Source organism: Littorina saxatilis, linkage group LG9 (genome assembly GCF_037325665.1).
Source record: "Littorina saxatilis isolate snail1 linkage group LG9, US_GU_Lsax_2.0, whole genome shotgun sequence".
Taxonomy (NCBI): Eukaryota; Metazoa; Mollusca; class Gastropoda; order Littorinimorpha; family Littorinidae; genus Littorina; species Littorina saxatilis.
In genome coordinates, this window is record NC_090253.1 from 26,492,865 (window position 1) to 26,514,974 (window position 22,110).

Sequence of the window (22,110 nt, forward strand, 5' to 3'; positions counted from 1 at the left end):
ATTCTAATTGCTTTAAAACTGCTTAATCAAAATCTGTGTAAGACTACTAACTAAGACACAACCGAATTGTGCATACAAACAAATGGTTTTGCTCTGCAATGGTTAGACTGAGGGCTCATTTATATGCCTTATTATTTTGGCTCTTGAATTTACACATACAGTCACAAAGACGCACACACACATATATACAACATGGCGTAAAATAGTGTACATGGAATTTGTGATATTCTAACTTATCTAAGGTATACTATACAGCTTGGGTAGGAACTCCCAACTGGATGTCAAGTATGCATGCAGTCAGAAGCATTATTGAATGAATGTAATTTTTAGGATGATTATGCTGCAAGCCATTTAGTCAAGGCTGTGTATCTCTATCTAGGAGGTAGGTTGGATTGCGCTTCCCCTTTTTTGATTATTTTTGTATTTATTTAGTATGCAATGCAGCTTATTTATCAAATGCTGTAACTTTATGCATGTAACTAGTGCTCAGTTCATTCACAGTTTCTTTTTTTTGTTGTACATTCATGCATGTGTATGTATGTGTGCATGCTTGCTTTAGTGAGTGAGTGACGACTGAGTGAGTGGGTGGGTGGGTGCGTGAGTGAGTGTACATGTTTAGATTACTTTTTACATTGGAACGCCATTGTCATATCAGTGTTTGTCAAGGAGAATGCTTGCATCTGTGTGAATAGTGACAATACATGTATTTGTAAATGCATCAACGCACAAATAAAGCATGCTCAATAAAGAAAATCAAGACCTGGAAAGTGTATTTGTAAAATTGATTTTAATCTCATTTTAAAGTTGCTCTTCATTTGACATTTTATGCTCCCAATTACTATGCAAGAAGCAAAAGAGAAACACACACCAATGTGCATTATACACAAACATACACACATGCACTGGCAAAAATCAGTACTGTGCATCCTTTGGAAAAGGTCAACAATTCCAAAAAAGGTTGGTGTGTGTGTGCATGCGTTTGTTTGAATGTGTGGTATTGCCTCCAGTCCTTAATTTCCAAATACCCTGTTTATTCCCTGGATTTCAAAGCACATACATACACACACACTCTCTCTCTCTCTCTCTCTCAAACACACACACACACACACTCTCAAACACACACACACACACACACACACACACACACATTCTCTCTCTCTCTCTCTTTCACTTTTCCAACAGTAAACATCTCACAAACATATTGAGATCAATACATGTATCTGCTATCATATATTCACATATATGCAGATCAACAAAACGGTCGTTTCAGCTGCTAATTTGCTTACCCATCTCACCCTGCATAAATAACTTTCACACTAGACATCCACCATATCATGACACAAACTCTGCAAGACACACACAAGCGTTGGTGCCACCAAAGCCAAAAGAGTTTGAAAGTGCTATCCTTTGACCACCGTCCTTGACTGCCCAAGGTCGGGGTGACCCAGTGACATAGTCAAGGTCACAGCCAGTGTCAGGATGTGAAAGGTTAAGAGTAGGGGGAATAACTCCTGTCTGGCAAGACTTGAGGGCAATAATTGCTTCCACACTTCCAGCTGCTCCTAGGAGGTGACCCAAAGCTCCTGAAAAACAGGTGCAAACACAGGTCATTTAAATATTTCGCTTTCAAAATGTAAGTGTAAATAATATTTGTTTGGAAAGGGAGAATCCAAAGATAAAGAGCAGGCTTGTAAACACTGAATAACAACCACATAGACAGACATCATGCAGACACACCTACCTTCATAAAAAAAACACACACAAGAAAACCATACAAAGGCAGAAAGAAAGAAAGAAACAAAAAAACGAACAAAAAAAGTAAAAGCCTACGTACTTCCTCAAGCGGAGAACAAAATTCCCCACATGCCAATTATAGTCTCACCTTTAGTAGACGTGACCAGCACTTTCTCTCCCAGCAACAGTTGAATGGCATGGCTTTCTGCAGCGTCTCCGAGCGGTGTTGACGTAGCGTGCGCGTTGACATGGCCCACAGCATTCGCTGCAATCCCAGCATCCTTCAGCGCCGACTTCATGCAGCGAAAAGCTCCGTCCCCCGACTCCGAAGGTGCTGTGAGGTGATTTGCATCACCAGACAGACCGTAGCCAAGAACCTGGTGAAGAAAATGTGTATGCTGTCATGTCAGTGTATGTGGTGTTTACACGAGGTTGTGCTTTACAAAACGATAACATGAGAATGATGACACGTACAGTGGAACCCCCTTTTCAAGACGATCCCCATTTTAAGACTTTCCTCCTTTTGAGACCTTGTTTTTTTCAGATTTTTTGTTCATAACCTTTTTAAATTTACATCAATCTTATGGTTCCCTCTTTTTTAAGACCTGATTTTCTCCGATTTTTGTAGATCTTAAAAAGGGGGTTCCACTGTCCATGCCCGCACATACAAATACTCCTTCAAGTTTCATTATACCTTTAAGATACACATGCATTCACATACACACATAAACACACTAGCTCTTTCTCTCAATCCCCCCCCCCCCCCCCCACCATAAGGCTTTACCTAAAGTTGCCATTGCTTATCAGTACCATCCTTTGCTGTTAAAAGAAAGCACTGCTAAGAACTGTACTTTCCCCAACTCATAATGAAGATACATTGATATTTTAGAAGAACATTTTAGGGATTGTAGTCTTCATAAAGCTATTTGGAATCTAAACTTGCTAACTAATAGCTACAATTTGAACCGCTCTATACAGATTTCATGGGCAAAAAGAAAACAGCAAAATGAAAAACAAGCATTCTTTTAATGTCAGTCCAGTACACACAAGCACTTCTCTGGTCCACTAGACTGAACATGATCGTAACTTCAGTTCCATCACCACTTATGGAATATACTGTACCTCTCCATAAATTGTTGCCCCTCTGTTCTGAGCGTGAGATAATTCCTCCAATACAACAAGTCCAGCTCCCTCTGCCATCACAAAACCCTCACGCCTTTTATCAAATGGCCGTGATGCCTCTTGAGGACTGAAATAAAGCATCATTCCATATACTTCTGAACTGAAGGAGAATTAAATGTTGAGAAGTGAGTGCATGGGCTAGCTGAGACATTTTTCAGTTTCTTTTTCAAAATTACCCAAATAATTATTACTGAACACTACAGTGGTACCTGTGATGTGTGGCCCCTCCGATGAGAGGACACCTCCCTTAAACGGACACATTTTGAGGTCCCTTTGTCTATTATCTCTACCAACATATACCTGTCATGACAGGCCACCTGCAATGTACAGGGACACTTTTAGCTGGTCCCAGGGGTGTCCTTTCATCGCAGGTACCACTGTATATATAATTATGTAGATGAATTGGCAGGTAAAGCACAAATGACTTATAATGATAGCAAATTCATTACAGTTATACACCAACATCTTCATGTCTTCGTCTACAGATTTGGTAGTTGGTACATATATATCTATTGTCCCGCAAGGAAACTCGGGCTGTTATCCTTGGGGATAGCGTGCAGTGACAAAATTGCGCTAACTATTTTTTTAAAATGTTGTATTGCATGCTTAAGTCACCTTTATGTACAGACTCAGAAATAGTATCCATGTCCCACCCCCGTGTCACCACAGCGGCATGTAAAAAAACTCAGTCATTCTGCCACAAGTGCAAGTGGCTGATTACACCAAAACACGCACACACCTGGGTATAGCGCCACTCTTGTTGCTGCTAGCTTTCCACTGGAAAGCGACCCAAATTTCCCAGCAATGGGATAATAAAGTAATAAAATAAAGTAACATTCCTCTCAAAAGCACCATCAAGTCTCACCTATCATTGAAGCTAGTGCACAGAGCTCTCATGCGAGCAAAGCCAGCCAAGGCCAGTGGACCGACGCACGCTTCAGCTCCCCCCGCCACCATCACGTCTGCGTCACCATGTCGAATGAAACGTGAGGCATCACCGATGGCATGTAGACCTGTGGCGCACGCTGTTGACACAGAATGGTTGGGTCCCTGTTGATGCAGAGGTAGCGTCGGTAGTAAAAACATTGAACGTAAAAGAGCCTTGGCATGTTTAAAAAATAATGAGCGAAACACACTCACACACACACACATACACACACACACACACGTGCATGCCTAACAAATGATGGTAAACAAAAATAAAAGTTTTCATCATTCTTTTTTAAAACAAGGATCCAACAAATCCAACAGAACTCTCACCTTGAATCCATACTTCAGACTGACATGGCCAGCGGCGATATTGATGAGGATTTCCGGCACAAACCAGGGACTGACTTTACGATACATCCCACTGCGCAGCTGCTGTCCTGCGTCTGCTATCTCTTCCAGAGAAACCATGCCAGTGCCAACACACACTCCTGCAACATTGGTAGACATTCTGATTATTCTTCTTCTTCGTTTTTGTGCTGAAACTCCCACGTTCACTCATGTTTTTGCATGGGTGGGTTTTTACGTGTATGACCGTTTTTGCCCCACCATTCAGGCAGCATACGCCGATTTCGAGGGAGGCATGCTGGGTATTTTCGTGTTTTTATAACCCACCGAATTCCTAAACTAGGTGTTTCCATTAATCTCCACTCCGTTCTTGATTGATTGAAAATTCATTGAGTGTTTACCAGTGTCCATTTTTAAGTTAAGTCAAAAGAAAAAAATTAACAAAGGTAACAGTGAAGGAAGAACTGAAGGAAGGAAGTATAGTCAAGAAAAAATGATTGAATGAAGAAATCAGTTTCTTCATGTTATTTCCGGATTTAGAAAGGGACACAGCTTGTTCAATGTATTTATTTTATCCTTATGAATAAAATGTTTCCACAAATAACCATGAAGTCTCAGGCCTTAATGCTAGGCATTTTTGTGTTTCTATAACCCTACAAACTCTAGCATGGATTACAGGATCTTTTCCAATGGTCTTTCGCTTGCCTGTAGGGACGAAGGGGGATAAGGCACTAGCAGGTCCGCACACAAGTTGACCTATAGCTGGGAGACCCGTATAACCCACCAGGCGCAGCCGGGATTCAAACCCGCAACCTTCCGCACAGGAGACCGATGTCTTATCCACTCGACAAATGCGCCCATCAAGCCTGTTCATTTAAGTGTTGCCTCATCCTGCAGCAAAGCTGCGGGACTAAGACAACATAATGTAGCTTAACAAGTAGAATATGCCTTTAAAACTGACCTGTTCTTTCAAGCTCTGATTCATCCTGTGGTTTCCACCCAGCACACGTTAAAGCTTCTTCTGCAGCAGCCAAAGCAAAAGCTGATGCCAGGGAGATTCCTCGGTCCTGCGACTTTGGGACATAACGCTGTCTGTTGAATGTGTCAGACTCTTCGCCACATGGGACTAGACCTGCGACTTGGCACGGCACTTGCTCATAACCTGAAGTACAGAGAAATGAATATATACAGATACGGAGACAGGCTCACACATATGCTTGCATGCATGAACACTTTCTCTTTCTCTCTCTCATTGTCACACAACTGCTGCATGTGCAGCCAGACAATACATACACAGGGATCGTGTTTACTGGTAATTTCCAGTATTTTATTGATTGAGATTCGCCAATACCAATAAAAAAATGAGTGCTCGGTCAGATGTACCGATTGTTAATTGGTTTGACCGGGGAAAAAATAAAGAGTGGAAAAAAAATCCTTTATAAAGAATCCATGGTCTGTGAGAGAGAGAGAGAGAGAGAGAGAGAGAGAGAGAGAGAGAGAGAGAGAGAGAGAGAGAGAGAGAGAGAGAGAGAGAGAGAGAGAGAGAGAGAGAGAGAGAGAGAGTTGCATGGCTGGTTGTGACAGGTGTCATGTTGATACAATGTTGCCATTGTCTCATGGAAAACAAATTGATGAGGCTTTGTGTCCCAAGGTCGAGTTAACGAAACGTCAAAAATGACGTCAAAATAACAGCAGGATGCTAAATCCGGTCATGCGATCGTACTGGAAAATCACATACGCACACCAGCTCCGCTCTTTGCTCACATATATATATATATATCTAAGGCCAGTACTATCATAACCATGAATCAAAGATCATTGCTGTCGTTTCTGCCTCTGCAAGAGGTCAGAAAAGGCCCTTGTCAGACACTGAAACCGAAAGTGCTTCACCGAAGACTAGACGAAAATACTGAGTAAGTCTTCCAGTCGCATGATTATTATTTGCTTTGCTCTTTTATTTTGCACGTGTCCCTCATTTCTCCCCCTCCCCTCTCTCTCTCTCCCTCTCTCTCATTCTCTATTAGCGGCTGATGTGTTCATGTTGTGCGGCAGTCGCTTTGAAATGGGGGGGGGGGGGGGGGGGGGGCCGAATTTATTCCACAGAAAACGTCTGCGTGTCAATGGCATTGATAAACATTGATTTAGTCATTGTTTGCCTTTGACTGGTTGCCTTGGCCGGTTGACCGATTTTCATGAGAGCATTGTGGTCAGCTCATGATGTCATACCGGTTTGAAAGATATCTAGCGTGATCACTGTATACACACATAGACACACACAGAGCCATCAGTAAAGATGCAAAATCAGCCTTGTACCTGTATTTTTTAGTCACTTCCTGCATGACTGCCCACAGCATGCAGACACACGCTGTGCAGGAAGACATAGAGATGAAGATGTGCACACAAAGCAGACATACACACAGACACTGAGATAGACAGACAGAAAGACAGAGAGACAGACAGACAAACAGACAGAGAGACAGACAGGCAGAGAGACAGAGAGAGAGACAGACAGACAGACAGACAGACACACACACACACACACACACACACACACACACACACACACACACTCGCTCGTACGTATGCACAGATTCTAGTGGACGGACAAATTCAGTCGAAATCAGCACCTTTTCCTTTCACTTTGCCAATGCCACACTGCCCCTGTAGCAGACGATTCCAAACTGTCTCAGCTCCAACTCCTAGACACGTCACTAATCCGACACCCGTTACCACAACTCGTCGCCTGTTGGTCGATACGTATCTGCAGCATTGTATGCCGAGATGGAAATGCGCCATGATCACCAGTTTTATCTAGATTCTGTACGTGTTTGACCTGCGCGAGCTCATCTTCTCCAAGGGTGCCGCCATCTTGCTGCCACGGAGATAAAATAAATGATCACAACCCTTGAATTAGAAAGTTAAAAAATACATAAAAAAATTTAAGCATTATTTGGCTCGTTATGATTACAATGCCACTAGACTTGTGTGTAATTGAAGTCAGTTGTAAAATAATTTTCAGTTTATTTACTGCAGTACTGCCGATTTCTTGAAAATAGTTTACTTGAAGGCAAGGAGACGCGAAGCGGTCTTTTCGAGCTGCGAGTGGAAAATTGTGTCCACATAAAAATAGTCAAAAGGAGAGTGCCATAATTAATATACCAGCATAATGAGTTTGTTTGACCAGCGCTCAATGAGTGTGATTTCACACCTGAGCGATCTGAGCGACCTCAAGGAACAAAAATCAGGCCCGTACTTGGAAGGAAATATCAAGCTTTTGGACGCAATGTGAGTTCATCGCTTTGATTTTTGGCTTTTGAAAGATGAAGGCGAATAACTGAATTTGTACGATTGAGTTTGCTTGCTAGATTATCAAGTTTTCACCAATTCAATGTGTTGATTTATCTATAACTTTGGATATTTTGAAGACGAGTGCAATCAAGTTAAGAAACAAAATAAGTCAAGTGTGATAATTCACGTTAGTTAGGAAGAGGGATGACTCTAAAAAGCGTATGTGATGAGAATTTGTATTTGAAGGATAGTCACTATTCCACTTAAATTACAACCGGGCAAATTCCTGACATATATATAATAAGGATCGATCCCTTTAGTTTATTTCAGTACAATTAACAATTGCATGTTAATTACATGTGTACTTCATGACCGAGTTTTGTAAGCCATGTCAGGAAATAAGGGCAAAGGCTCATGTTTCAGACATTCTGCCCAAACAAGAATGCCAGTATCGAGGTGTAGATAGAGAAGAACAAAAGAACAAACTTTGAAGGGGAATTATAAGTACATTGTACTTGTGACTGTTACATGCCACTTATAATTGTCCTGTAAAAGTGGCGGACACGATTTGTAAAACCAATTGTCAGACTTTGATAATTGCATGTCCAGGTTGCCAGCTCAAGGCTGAGTTTGTTGCCCTCAGTCGCAGTACTTTATTTCTTATCACTGTTTTTGTCAGTACATATCTGCCAGTCAGTTACAGCGGACAGCTTACGAGTCAAGTGTGATATGGTAGACTGTTTACACAGTACTCTGTCAGGAGAAGTGGAACTGTCCTTTATTTCATACAATGGAACTGAATAGAGCTTTATCAGTATACTAGCTGTCAGTCTAATGGTTTTGTTGTGTAGTCTTAAGCTGGTCCTGCACTTGAGTTTCCTGAGGACATAAAATACATGCACAAGTTCTTCTTCTTTTTCCGTAGAGGACTGGGTTTTTGCGAACGTCTCAGAGTGAAAAAGAAATTATTCATCTGAATGAAGTGTAAGTTAGTGTGGGTGGGTGTGTGTGTGTGAGATATGCATAAATGTACAGATAGGAACACAGAGACAGACAGGCGCATGCACATACACCACATCAGGTCATACTTTAATACAGTGGAACCCCCCTTTTAAGCCCCCCCAATTTAAGCCTTCCTCCCTTTTAAGACCCTGTTTTCTCAGATGTTTGGTTCATAACCTTTGTAAATGTACCCCCGTTTTAAGACTCCCTCCTTTTTAAGACCTAATGTTCTCAAATTTGTAGAGGTCTTTAAAGGTTCCACTGTACATCCTAACAATAACAGAGAAAGAGAGGAATGTTCTCAAATTTGTAGAGGTCTTTAAAGGTTCCACTGTACATCCTAACAACAACAGAGAAAGAGAGGATCAGTCACATCAAATTGCACCAAGCTATAGCTCCCCCTACCTATCACACTCACATACATCACCACTGCCTCCATTTAAAGCAGCATCTGGGTATTGAGGGAGAGGAACAAAACCATTGTAGGAAAAGAGTTGTTTGAAAGCCATACATCAGTGTCAAATGATAAGCTTTGTACTCAGGGCAGTCAGGTCTGTCCAAAGAGCTGTTGACATAGATCTGCAGGCTGGATTAGGTCCTACTAGGCATTGGCTTTTTGGAAGCGCGCCAGACTCTGTTTTTCTGGTCACAAAACCATTTTGGTAACTTTCCAGCATACAGAACTGTATCAGATGTAATGTAAATGACATGGTTTTCTGTCTCTACCCCCCCTCCCTTTTCTTGTCCCACTTTGTCTTTTGCTAAACTGTTAAATGAATATACCCCATATCTGCACAACGTGGTATCCTGCCTCTTTCTTCTTTTCCTACCCTTCCTTTTGCTTAAAGCCTCCCGTAAACCATAACAGATACTGTCAGGCTTTTACACACAGTACAAACACCCTTTCATTTACACACTCACCGCTTATGAACATCCTAGGTGCCCTCCGTAAAGAGCGAGCAATTTTCAAAGTTTTTTGTGCGTGGTTTATCTTACCCCTGAGCCTTCGCGAACCCGTGTGATCCAGTTTCCTTTTTTCACAATGTAGTCGTCAGTTTGTGATTTCAATGCGACTCGCTGTAAGCTTATCTGCAATAGCACGTTATTGTGTACCTCTGAATCTAAACACAACAAACAGCCGCGATTCACACGAACTAGAGCGGTGACAGCTGACTGTTCAGAGGAACGGGCGCTATAGGCACAACCGTCGTCTGCTACGAGAAAGACGGTTTGCGTGACACGTTTCCGGGCTTCTCTTTTTTCAAACTTTCAAAACTTCGAATTGTACTGATCTTGTCTTGATGAAATTGAAAAAAGAATTCTTTTATGATTCAGTGGAACCCCCCTTTTAAGACTTTAAAAAATATGAGAAAACCTGCACTCTCTTAAAATGGGGGGTAAATTTAGACGTTGTGGATAGAAAATGTGAGAAAACAGGGTCTTAAAAGGGGGTTCCACTATACCACTAAAGCCCACAAAACCCCTTGCAGCTGATGAACCTGTACAAGCTTAGACATTTTTAAACTGTACTTTATTTGAGGGCCTGGCTTGCATTTCTGCCTGGGTCACTAACCCTGCAGTCAGTCAAGTCCAATAACCTCTGACACAAAATATGTGTGTTATACGTTCAGTGTAAACAAATGCTGCACCACACATATGATATATATCATAAGCAGTCAGGCTGAAAATTCAGTGTGAGAGAGAGAGACCGAGCGAGAGAGAGAGACCGAGCTAGAGAGAAAGACTGAGCAAGCAAGAGAGAGAGACTTAGCGAGAGAGAGAGACTTTGTATTTGTCAGTGTGTGCATGGGTATACGAGAGAGTGTGTGTGTCTGGACTTGTGTTTCTCTGATTGCATAGGTTACTAGATGTGGATAAGTTGGGTTGAGGGAAAACCAACCAAAACACAGATGAACAGGACATTAGCAGAAATTGAGATGTGCAGACATTCATAAAAAGAAAAAGGCTATTGGGGCTGGAAAGGGCAAAAGGAAATTTCAAGGTTAGCTAAGTATACAGGTACCAACAGAAAACCTTTTGGAGTTAGTTTATAGCTGACATTTTCAATGTATTTGGTATGTTTGTGTGTGCATGTGCAGAGAATGCAACTCGGATGTCATGTGCTGCCGTTTCTCACCTGATGGTGCTTACCTGGCTGTGGGTCTGTGTGATGGATCTATTAAGGTAACATGTCGTCTGTTTAGAAATGAAATTTGAAACGGATAATTATAATTCTGTTGGTTTAACAAACTTTTTTGTTAAGGTTTGATTGACATAGTTTCACCGCTTTTCAACTTGTGAAAAGAAATTACACATGTATGTTAATTGTTATGCATAGGAATTTGCTGCTGTCTGCGTATTTCTACAATTAGCAAGCATGTCGGAAAGGCCATTCATTTCCCCAGCTTCATTTTTTTCAACCAACAGGATTGCATGTTGAAGTGCGTGTACATTCAGCCTGTGTATTGTGTGTGTATACCTGCGTAACGTTCGCGTTTGCTTTTGTGTATGTATTTGTGTATGTGTGTGTGCATTATGTCTTGAGTCATAATCTTTTTTTGTGGTCTGTTTATGTTTGGATTTGTTGATATTTTAGGTATGTTATAGAAATTATATCTCACAGAGATTTTTTCCCATTACTCCCCAGGCATTTGAAAGTCTGAGCTAACAGCTATGATTTACAGTCACTACTTTTAATAAAGCCATAGCTAGCAGGGGCGGATCAGTTGCTTTGTAAGGGGGGGTGCACTTTGAATTGAAAGTGAATGTGATGGGCGCGAAGCGCCCGAATTTGCTAGGGGGGTCCGGGGGCATGCTCCCCCGGAAAAATGTTTGGCCCTGAGAAGCAAAATGGTGCCATCTGGTGCCATTTGAACTTAGAAACGGTCATAGAATCAGCTTTCCAAATTTTTATTTTTTTTATTTTTTGCTGGAGGGGGGGTGCACCTGCACCCTGTGCACCCCCCCTCGTCCGCCCCTGGCTAGTACAAGAGAATGAATAAAGAGAGCAGGTACTTATAGACTGCAATAACCTGGTGGGCAAACATGACTGACTTGGAGTCGGGTGACAAGGAACAATGTGTTCCTGTCAGGGTGGAAGTAAATTTATTCACTGTGTGTATTGTGGATCGAGGTGTGCTTCTCCTTGAACAGACATATCAATGGGGTCTTTCTTTGGCCACAGACCAGTAACTTGAGTGGCTCTGACCCAGATAGAAGTTAATGATTTTTGGGTGTGGGAATTTTGGGTGTGTTTTTTTGCTGCCACATTCTTCCGTCTTTTATATTTTCCCCTAATCCTTTCTTTCTTTTTTATTTCTAATTTGTAATACTTTTTGAGTTTTTGCTTTCAGTCCTTTTTCCTTCATTTTTTCTTTCGTTTCTTTTCGTCTTTCCATCCATGTGTCGACTTCTGAAAAACAAAATCCTCCGTAAATCTTCCCCTCCTCTTCTTCCAATCAATCAATCAATATGAAGCTTATATAGCGCGTATTCCACTCAATTGTGCCCTCATTATTTCCTTCCCAATCATTCTCTCGATCTCCTTCCTTTCTTTCCTTTTTCTCTTTGGGTCATGAAGAGACAAACTGTACCTGCATGGCATGCACCATGTATTCTGAAAACAGAGTATGGCTGCATTAATGGCAGAGTAGAAAAAGGTAATACACAAACTAGCTAGTCTATTTTCGATAAATTGGAGGGACCACATACAAAGAAAAAGAAGTTGTTTGAATATGTTGTTGATTGTGGTTCATGTCTGCAATAATGACGTATAATGACCCCCCCCCCCCCCCCCAGGGAAAAAGAAGTTGTTTGAATATGTAATGTTGAATATGGTTCATGTCTGCAATAATGACGTATAATGACCCCCCCCCCCCCCCCCCCCCCCCAGGGAAAAAGAAGTTTGTTGAATATGTTGTTGAATATGGTTCATGTCTGCAATAATGACGTATAATGACCCCCCCCGGGAAAAAGAAGTTGTTTGAATATGTTGTTGAATATGGTTCATGTCTGCAACAATGACGTATAATGACCCCCCCCCCCCCCCCCCCCCCCCCCCCCCCCCCCCCCCCCGGGAAAAAGAAGTTGTTTGAATATGTTGTTGATTATGGTTCATGTCTGCAATAATGACGTATAATGACACCCCCCCCCCCCCCCCCCCTCCATAATATAAAACTGCCCCTTTAAAGACCTTGCTATTTATAGATGTGTAACCGAGTGCCAAAACACCACAATCACCTTTGGAGGCGAAGTCCAATCAAACAAGATTGAGAATTTTAGGGCTTATTTTTAAGCCCTATAAAAACTGTTATGCATTCGCAAAGGAATCCACGAACATATACAGAGAGACAAAAGCCGCCAGACCCCATCACAAACAGAACTCTACAATCCACAGGTGTTGCGAACAACTCTGCAGAGTCTGCTGTGAAGGGCGACGGTAGTCTCCCTGTCACAGATGTTTTGTTCATAACCAGCTTCATTTTAAGACAAGCTGCTCCCTCCTTTTTTTTAGATCTGATTTTTGTTTTTTGTTTGTTGGTGTGGACATTAAAACGGGAGTTCCAATAGTATCCTAAAAGCCCACTCAATTGTGCCAGAATGTCTAAATGTTCATGATGGTGTTACTGTAATTTTCAGATTTATGGTTCCAATACCAACCAGATGTTGTACAGCCTGAGCGACAACGACACGACCGCCAGTCGTCTGCCCGTCACACAGATACGCTTCATGCCCGTCACTGAAGACATGCAGCCAAAATACGAGCACATTTTGATTGCCACGTGTGAGTAGATGGCTAATTTTAAAATCACCAGTCGCCTTGTGGTATCAGCTAGTACCTCGATTGGGCACTTCCCTGTGGAAAGTTCAGAGTTTGAAACCCAACTGATGGGTTAAGGGTTGAGTTTTTTCTGGTCTTCTTGGTCAGTGTATGTCCAGACCTGCTTTCCTGCCTATATATATCCCCCTTTGTGTGTACATGTTAGCACAAGGCCACGTGCACATGATGGAAAAAATCCTGTAATCTGTGTCATCCTATAAACCATGTAATTATGTTTAAATTCAAGGTCACTGCAGAACAAAAACCTTGAACTGGGAGTCGTTTTTTTCCGAAACTAGAGTTAATATGCCTGCTGCAGCTCACATCTGTGGCAAGTCCGTATTAATTGGCCTCTGTTCAGTTTCAAGGTCGCTGCAGCTGTGTTAGGTTTTTGAGTCACTTGAGAAAAAGTGACTCTATGTAATCGGTCAGTGTTAGTCTGTCCGGCCGGCCATCCGGCCGGCCGTCCGTAGACACCACCTTAACGTTGGACTTTTCTCGGAAACTATCAAAGCGATCGGGCTCATATTTTGTTTAGTCGTGACCTCCAATGACCTCTACACTTTAACGATGGTTTCGTTGACCTTTGACCTTTTTCAAGGTCACAGGTCAGCGTCAAAGGAAAAATTAGACATTTTATATCTTTGACAAAGTTCATCGGATGTGATTGAAACTTTGTAGGATTATTCTTTACATCAAAGTATTTACATCTGTAGCCTTTTACGAACGTTATCAGAAAAACAAGGGAGATAACTAGCCTTTTCTGTTCGGCAACACACAACTTAACGTTGGGCTTTTCTCGGAAACTATAAAAGTGACCGGGCTCAAATTTTATGTGAACGTGACTCATTGTGTTGTGAATAGCAATTTCTTCCTGTCCATCTGATGCCTCATATAATATTCAGAACTGCGAAAGTGACTCGATCGAGCGTTTGATCTTCTTGTTATAGAAATGCTTTAATTGTGACACCGTTGAACCTGTCTGTGACAACCACTGAAGGGACTGACTAAAAATTTTTTTTATAGACCAGTGATCGCTATTGCAAGGTGAATTATATATTTAAAAAAATACTTGGATGCCTTTGGGTCATCGTAATGGGCTGGTGGCTGTTATTAAGAGGTGCATGGTTGCCGGGGCACGTTTGACTGTATACCTAAACCAGAAAATGTTTTTGAATTGTTATAACAGATGCGTCGGGCCATGTGAAGTTCTGGCACTTCACGTCAGGGTCGTGCATTTACACCATCAATGAACTGCGACAGACGCTGGCCTTTAACATCAACCCTGAAGGCACACACTTCTTCACTGCCGGCGCCAGCACACAGATTCACATGTACGACCTTGAGACCAAGCAGAGGCTCAACACCATGGAACCAAGGTCAGTGGAAACTAGGAACAAGAAAGCTGTGCAGCTATGTTGTTTGTCAATTTGAAGAATGGATTTGTCTGTAATGATAAAACTTATAAGGCATTAGAAAAGCTGGTTGATGTAAAAGAACAAAAAGAAAAATAATATTGCACATGTAACAAAACGTTTTAAATTTAGATTTTAGTTGATTTAGTAAACTACTGTGTCTCTGTCAAGTTATGGATTTGCAAGGGGGACTCTGTGGTCAAATAGATACTGATTGTCGCGAGTGTTTATAGAGGTAATGCTTGAATGCACTGCATCCATTACAAATGAGTAGAATTTGAAAATGATTCTGTGCTGGATATTTGTATTAATTAATTAATTAATTAATTGCTTAAGCAACATTATTATTGATTTCATTTATTGATCATTTTGCAATCGCAGTCCTCCTGGGTTGTAAGTATGTGAAAGTCAGTGGCAGCCTCAGTGCATGCTTTTCGCCTTAATTGATTGATTGATGGAAGTGCTCAGGTCACAGGTGCAAGAGTGCTGCAGTGTGTATATGTATCATGTATTTTGAATTTGAATGGTCTATAATATATGTGTTTTTATTCCCAAAGAGATTTGCTCGATTTGTATGGTGTGTTGTGTGAAGACACTCTGCCACGTAGTCAGCACAAATTCACACACTTGTAGTGTTAGTTAGTTTGTGTGTGTTTGTGGTGTGTGTGTGTGTGTGTGTGTGTGTGTGTGTGTGTGTGTGTGTGTGTGTGTGTGTGTGTGTGTGTGTGTGTGTGTGTGTGTGTGTGTGTGTGTGTGTGTGTGTGTGTGTGTGTGTGTGTGTGCTTGGTATAGCTATTGAAGCATGTGATTCAAGCCTTATTGAAACCCCCCTCCCCCTCCCCCCCTCTCCATCCACCCAAGTGTAACAAGGAGGGTCACAGGGGGAGGGCTAAATCTGGATATTGCCCCACTCTTCTTGCCTGCTTGCTGCAAGAAATTAGTCTAATTAGAATGCATCCTAATTAACCATGTTGTTTAACCGACTTCAGTTTTGCTTCAATTAACAATGTACCATATTATTAACAAGCACAACACACACACACACACACACACACACACACACACACACACACACACACACACACACACACACACACACATGCACACACACACACACACACACACCTACAAACAAACAAACACAAAGACACACACACACACACATATACACACATATCTACCAAAAAACACATATACACATGCACACACACACACACACACACACACACACACACACACACACACACACACACACACACACACACACACACACACACACACACCTCCACCCCCGATGAACTATGTACAGGTATACCTGTTTAAATTAACATCCATGTGCCTAAAGCAATTTGACTTTTGAAAAAAAATAGCCTATCTGTGTTGTTTCACCCACTAACTCAACAATCAATGTTTAGTACTTAGCATTAAATCACTCACCGGAATAACTGTATGGTCATGGCGTCTTTTGCACAACCTTGTTATGTTTTATAATTTAACTCACATATATATATTAGCTCACCTGCATAAACTGTTGCGTAATGTGAACATGTATACGTTATCAGTGAATAATTTTGTAACAGTAGCTTAATGCACGTTTCTAAGTGGTGAGAAGGCTAGGACCTCATGAGTAAAGTTCGACCAGAGCGTTCCTTGGGGCATGCTTGCATTAAAGAGGGCAATGATTTTGTGAGGAAGACTAACCCCCTCTTTGGTTTTTGATAGACAATGTTTGGAAATAACTACGTGAGGTTTGTATGAATACTCTTGCTTTTTTGTGGTCAAACTTTTCCGCGTGATATATAGGCCAGTAATACTAGCAAGGGTTAGTGTCTGAAATATGAACAAGGAGCATGTGGGAAAAGTTTGTCTCACTAAAAGCAAGAGTATTCGCTCTTTCACAACCCATACAAAGCTGGCAGAGTTATTTTGGGAGTTCTGATCTAAATCTGACATGGAAAAAACATAACAGCCGATGGAGGGCATCACGTGCAAATCTCCTCGACTGGTCATGGTCAGTCAGACGTCACTTTTCTGATTCAACTAGTGATAACACTCGAACCTGTCTATAACAATCACAGAATTATACAGTCAAACCTGCCCTATAGCGACCACCTCTTGGGAACGACCACCTATCCAAATCGACCACCCTCAAAGGTCCCCAACAGTCTTTTCTCTCTCTACAATTCACCTTTCCATAACATTACCACCTGTTTATAAAGACCGCTTTTGGTTAGTCTCTTGAGTGGTCGTTATAAACAGGCTGCACTCACTGTATAGGGGACAAAATCGTCAGGGATCCACTGAGATGGGCAGGTGCATAATCATTATTAAGAAGTGGTTGCTAGGGTAGGTTTGATTGTACGTACATGTATTTAGTTTGCAAAGTTCACACGAAATAGCTGCATGCAGACACCCTCGCCTCCCTATAGCAGCGTTTAGCTGCAATTACTGTAATTGCAAAAAGAAACACAGTTTAGCTGTCTTTTTAAACGGGAGGTGATGTGTTTTGCCAGTTTTGTAGATGGCAATTATTTTTGTGTAGCTTTTTATTTGCAGATTTAGTTAGAGAAATTGTGTAGTCGTGTAGACTTTCATAACATACCCGGTAGTTTAAACAAATTCTATTTGCCTCTTTTTGGGTGTATATATCCTTCTCATGGTTCCATTTTTGATAGTACATCACATGTACCTGTATTTGTCTGAAAATCTCCCTAGCACAACTGATTTTAGTGCGCAGATAATACTTTATCTTTTAACTCTGGCATTGAGTAGAACATATCGCTTTGTTTAATCAAAAGTTATTGAAAAATAATAGTTCTGACTATTAACGGTAAATAAAGAGAACATAATTCATGAAGTCATAGAAGCTTTAATGACTTTTAAGTGGATTTCATGATGTGAGATTTAGGTTTGATTTGCTTTGATGTTTTCTTCTTCTTGTCGTTCGCTGCTTTGATGTTTTAATTCTTGTGTTGATTTCAGCGAGAATTACGACGTGATGGACGGCCACATGTTTCGAGTGTTTGCCCTGCAACACAACCCTAACCATCCCCATGTGTTCATTTCTGGGGGCTGGGATGACACCGTTCAGGTCAGCGTGTGTGTATGTATAGGGGAGGGGGGCTGGGAGTATGGAAAGAGTTGGGAAGAAGCAGGGGGAGGGGCTTGGGGGGGGGGGGGGAGGTGTTGATAGAGGATGAGCATGTGGGTGGCTGGTGAAGAGTTGAGAGTGAACAGGTGCTGTGTATGCATGAGTGCTTGTGTTGCGTATGGGTAGCAAAGAATTGGTTGATGGACAGCAAAGTTGTGTGTCAGTGGGTGTGTGTGTGTGTGTGTACATTTTCATTACCAACTTTTTCGTTTGTTTACAAAAACATTTGTTTGCTTGTTTTCTTTATTGTTTTTCTTGAATAGCAAAATAGTTGGATGGGATATTGTGTGTAGCATTGTTATACATGTACATGTATTTTGATTCAAACTTGGTTGAATTCTCTGTCCATCTGTTTTGATATTGAGAGATTTTGTTTGTTTGTTTCAGTATTGGGATGACAGACAACCCCATTCTATCAAGTAAGTGATGTATACCTGTACATTTAGATCAGTCATTCTTTGCTACATTTATCACTCCTGAACATGAGTTGTATACATGTGTACATGGAAGGCTGAAGTAACAAAATATATGGCACAAGCAAGAACAATCTGATCAGCATTTGTTGATGTGATGAAAAATGGTTGAAAATTGTATCAAAAATTGCGACCAAAAAGGGGTCGTCAACACTAAGTCTGTTTGAAGCAAATTCATATAAGTCCTTTATTTTAAACAACATATTTTATTTTCGTTTTTGTGACAAGAGACTGTTATAAAGATGCAATAGAACAAATCTGTTGTCTTTGTGTATCGGACATTTAAAAATCTATAACAACCACCTAAAGGACTGTCAAAAAGATGCTGTCATAGACAGGAAGTCGATCATTATGGAAAGGTCAATTATAATTAATAGAACATAAAGTCGTTGGGGATCATTTGGGATGATAATGTCATGAGCATTCTTTCTTTACTTTATTTGGTGTTTAACGTCGTTTTCAACCACGAAGGGTTATATCGCGACGGGGAAAGGGGGAAGATGGGATAGAGCCCCTTGTCAATTGTTTCTTGTTCACAAAAGCACTAATCAAAAATTTGCTCCAGGGGCTTGCAACGTAGTACAATATATGACCTTACTGGGAGAATGCAAGTTTCCAGTACAAAGGATTTAACATTTCTTACATACTGCTTGACTGAATTAAATCTTTACAAAAATTGACTATATTCTTTACAAGAAACACTTAACAAGGGTAAAAGGAGAAACAGAATCCGTTAGTCGCCTCTTACGACATGCTGGGGAGCATCGGGTAAATTCTTCCCCCTAACCCGCGGGGGGTGGCATGCGGTCGTTATCTAGAAGTTGTTCCAAAAGCATGTTCGACTGTACATTGTATTTAATTTTAAAATGGTAAAATACTAAGTAAAAATTGAAGATTGCAAATGAGTAGAAGATTTTCAGAACAGAAAAACTTACTTGTCTTAGGATGGAAAACTTAAATATCCTGTAAGATGAGGTGACACATGTGGGGAAACCTAGACACCTTGAACAATGTAGAGAAAATGTACATGGACTTATTACTTATGTCACAGGAAGTTTCATGGTCCCCACATCTGCGGTGATGCATTAGACATTGACCCAGTCCATAACCACATCTTGACCGGTTCCTGGCGAAAACACGCAGTGCTGCAGATCTGGGACTTTGCTATGGCCGTCAAGATTAAAGATGTGCCTCAGGACTCCATCACTTCTAGCCAGGTATAGAGAGAGAGAGGGGGAGAGAGAGACAGACAAGACAGACAGACAGACAGACACAGTCACACTGAGATAGAGGGGGAGAGGGTAAGGCAGAGGGGGGGGGGGGGGAGGGGGGCTTGGCTGGGCTGGGCTGGATGCAGAGGGGAGGAGAGTCAGGCAGAGAAAAAGAAGTGAGACAGACATATCGAGAGAGAGACACAGACAGAGAGACAGACAGTCAGTCAGAGAGAGATGGAGGGTGGAGGGGAGAGTGAAAAAGAAGGAGAAAGACAGACAGACAGACAGAGAGAGATTCAAATTCTATACATTTTGCAAGGTAAATGCATGTGTGTCGGTCTGCATGCCTGTGATTTTGAGGGAGTGGGCGCTGTGTATGTTTTATATAATGTTACACCTTCTCCATGTGAAGGAGAATGTTTCTGTGAGTCAGGTAGTCATTATGTCTTTGCAGTGACATTTGCTAATGTAAAGATGCTGAGATGTCACATGGATGCAGAAATACTGATAATTGTCAGTGTGTGCTTTTACCATTAAGTTTTTTCATGTGCTTTATTTCACTCTCACACGGTGCTATAGTCTTTCTTTTCTTCTACTTCTGCACATATATTGGTTAGCAACTGATATCTTGTTCGCAGCTGTACTGTGCTCAGTGGCTGGGGAAAGACACCATCATCTGTGGGGGTAACGACCTCAACATGGCACGCATCATTGACCGTGGCACACTCAACGTAAGTGTTTCAGCATAAATCATTTCTCTTCTAGGTTTGAAACACACAAAAAGACAGAAAAAGAAAGGTTAAATGTATGGAAGAGGTCGAAGTGAATATTTCGATTTGTCTAAAATAAACGTTCCATAAACTTAATTAACTTTTCTTGGTGTTTGATTCTTGGGTTTGGAAATGTTGGCATAAAAAAAAAAGCTTGACATTTCTAAAGTAAAAAATATAGAATGAATCTGTGTTTTAACGTTACTAAGCATCCTTTGGCAACAGACAAATTCTGGAAATAACTGTCGGGTTTGTATGGGTTAATTGTGAAAGAACGTATACTTTTAGTGAAGCATAAGCTTTCTACACATGCTCAATTGTCCACAACTTTCAGACACACCCTCGCTAGTGACTGGCCTGTCATATGTCTCGTGGGAAAGTTTGACTCACTAAAAGCAACTCTTTCACAGCTCATAGTCATACAAACCTGACAGAGTTTTTGTTTGTTCGTTCATGGGCTGAAACTCCCACGGCTTTTACGTGTATGACCGTTTTTACCCCGCCATTTAGGCAGCCATACGCCGCTTTCGGATGAAGCATGCTGGGTATTTTCGTGTTTCTATAACCCACCGAACTCTGACATGGATTACAGGATCTTTTTCGTGCGCACTTGGTCTTGTGCTTGCGTGTACACATGGGGGGTGTTCGGACACCGAGGAGAGTCTGCACACAAAGTTGACTCTGAGAAATAAATCTCTCGCCGAACGTGGGGACGAACTCACGCTGACAGCGGCCAACTGGATACAAATCCAGCGCGCTACCGACTGAGCTACATCCCCGCCCATCCTGACAGAGTTATTTCTGATCATTGTCCATTGCTCTAATGCATAACATTAGGAACTCATTGTGTCTAAAAATTCTAATTTTCTCATTCGCTGTCACATCCAATAACTGCTTTTTCCCACAGACCACTGGGATGTTGGTAGACTTGCCACAAGGCGTGTACTGCATCGACAATGATCGACAGGGCAACCTTCCCAAGATCGCGGTCGGCTCCAACAGATTCATCTACCGACTGCGCAGTGAGAAACGTACCTAACAAGGCCATTGAGAGGACGTACATGCATCTTCTTATATCAATTATCAGTTTAAGAAAGGAGGCAGCTGAATGGCTCATTCAATTGAAATGTTTGTTTGTCGAATAGCCATTTCGGCATTGTTAAAGAATTAAAATGGCAAAGAAGCAATTTTGGAGAAGTTTTCTGGTGAGTTTTACCATGACAAATCCAAGACATTCCCTGGGGTGTGATTGAGACACACATGCAGTGATAGACCCGTGCAAAATTAGGTACTCTTACCTGTAATGCAGCAATAAAATACCTGCAACAACATGTATATATATATACTGCTCTCTGGGGGGGGGGGGGGGGGGGGGGGGGGGAAGTAGAACGAAAACAAAAACTAAGAATGGAAAAACCATGGTTGCCCAAACTCAGTATTTAATATTTGAATAATTCAATGTTCAAATACCAATCTTTAGGTTTGTGGTGACACAATTATAATAAACCCCAAATGGAAATCTGTAGCTTGTGCGTCGATTTGAGACTTTTATGGGGCTACAAGGATTTCTTTAAATGTCATTCTTTACGGAATGTTTTACTAAAATTGAAAAGGTAATGTGATATTGGTTGTGATTATTTTATTGATTGTGATGCTTTTTCTTATCAATATGTGTTTCATTGATGTCATATGAATTCTACAAGAAGAATATTCTTAATGTTATAACTATGTTTTCACTTTCTAAACCATCACAGCATTTCCCTTCATAAGCATTTCTGGCACACACT

General features: G+C 41.3%; 2 protein-coding genes across 2 annotated transcripts; one reads left to right on the top strand and one right to left on the bottom strand.

Annotated features, from left to right (window-relative positions):
- Window positions 1-915: 915 nt before the first annotated feature.
- LOC138975729 (3-oxoacyl-[acyl-carrier-protein] synthase, mitochondrial-like) lies at window positions 916-7,060 on the bottom strand. The gene is made up of 7 exons (XM_070348483.1): window positions 6,819-7,060; window positions 5,153-5,353; window positions 4,177-4,334; window positions 3,782-3,966; window positions 2,857-2,983; window positions 1,883-2,111; window positions 916-1,583 (listed from the first exon to the last, which is right to left on the bottom strand). The coding sequence occupies exons 1-7, from the start codon at window positions 6,985-6,987 to the stop codon at window positions 1,333-1,335; spliced, it is 1,320 nt and encodes a 439-aa protein (XP_070204584.1). The 5' UTR covers window positions 6,988-7,060; the 3' UTR covers window positions 916-1,332.
- A 174-nt stretch (window positions 7,061-7,234) lies between these two features.
- LOC138975723 (uncharacterized) lies at window positions 7,235-21,699 on the top strand. Its single transcript, XM_070348478.1, has 9 exons — window positions 7,235-7,476; window positions 10,581-10,665; window positions 13,120-13,264; window positions 14,490-14,679; window positions 17,698-17,806; window positions 18,254-18,285; window positions 19,391-19,556; window positions 20,192-20,284; window positions 21,231-21,699. Exons 1-9 carry the CDS (start codon window positions 7,358-7,360, stop codon window positions 21,360-21,362), a joined length of 1,071 nt encoding a protein of 356 aa, XP_070204579.1. The 5' UTR covers window positions 7,235-7,357; the 3' UTR covers window positions 21,363-21,699.
- The last annotated feature ends 411 nt before the right edge of the window (window positions 21,700-22,110 follow it).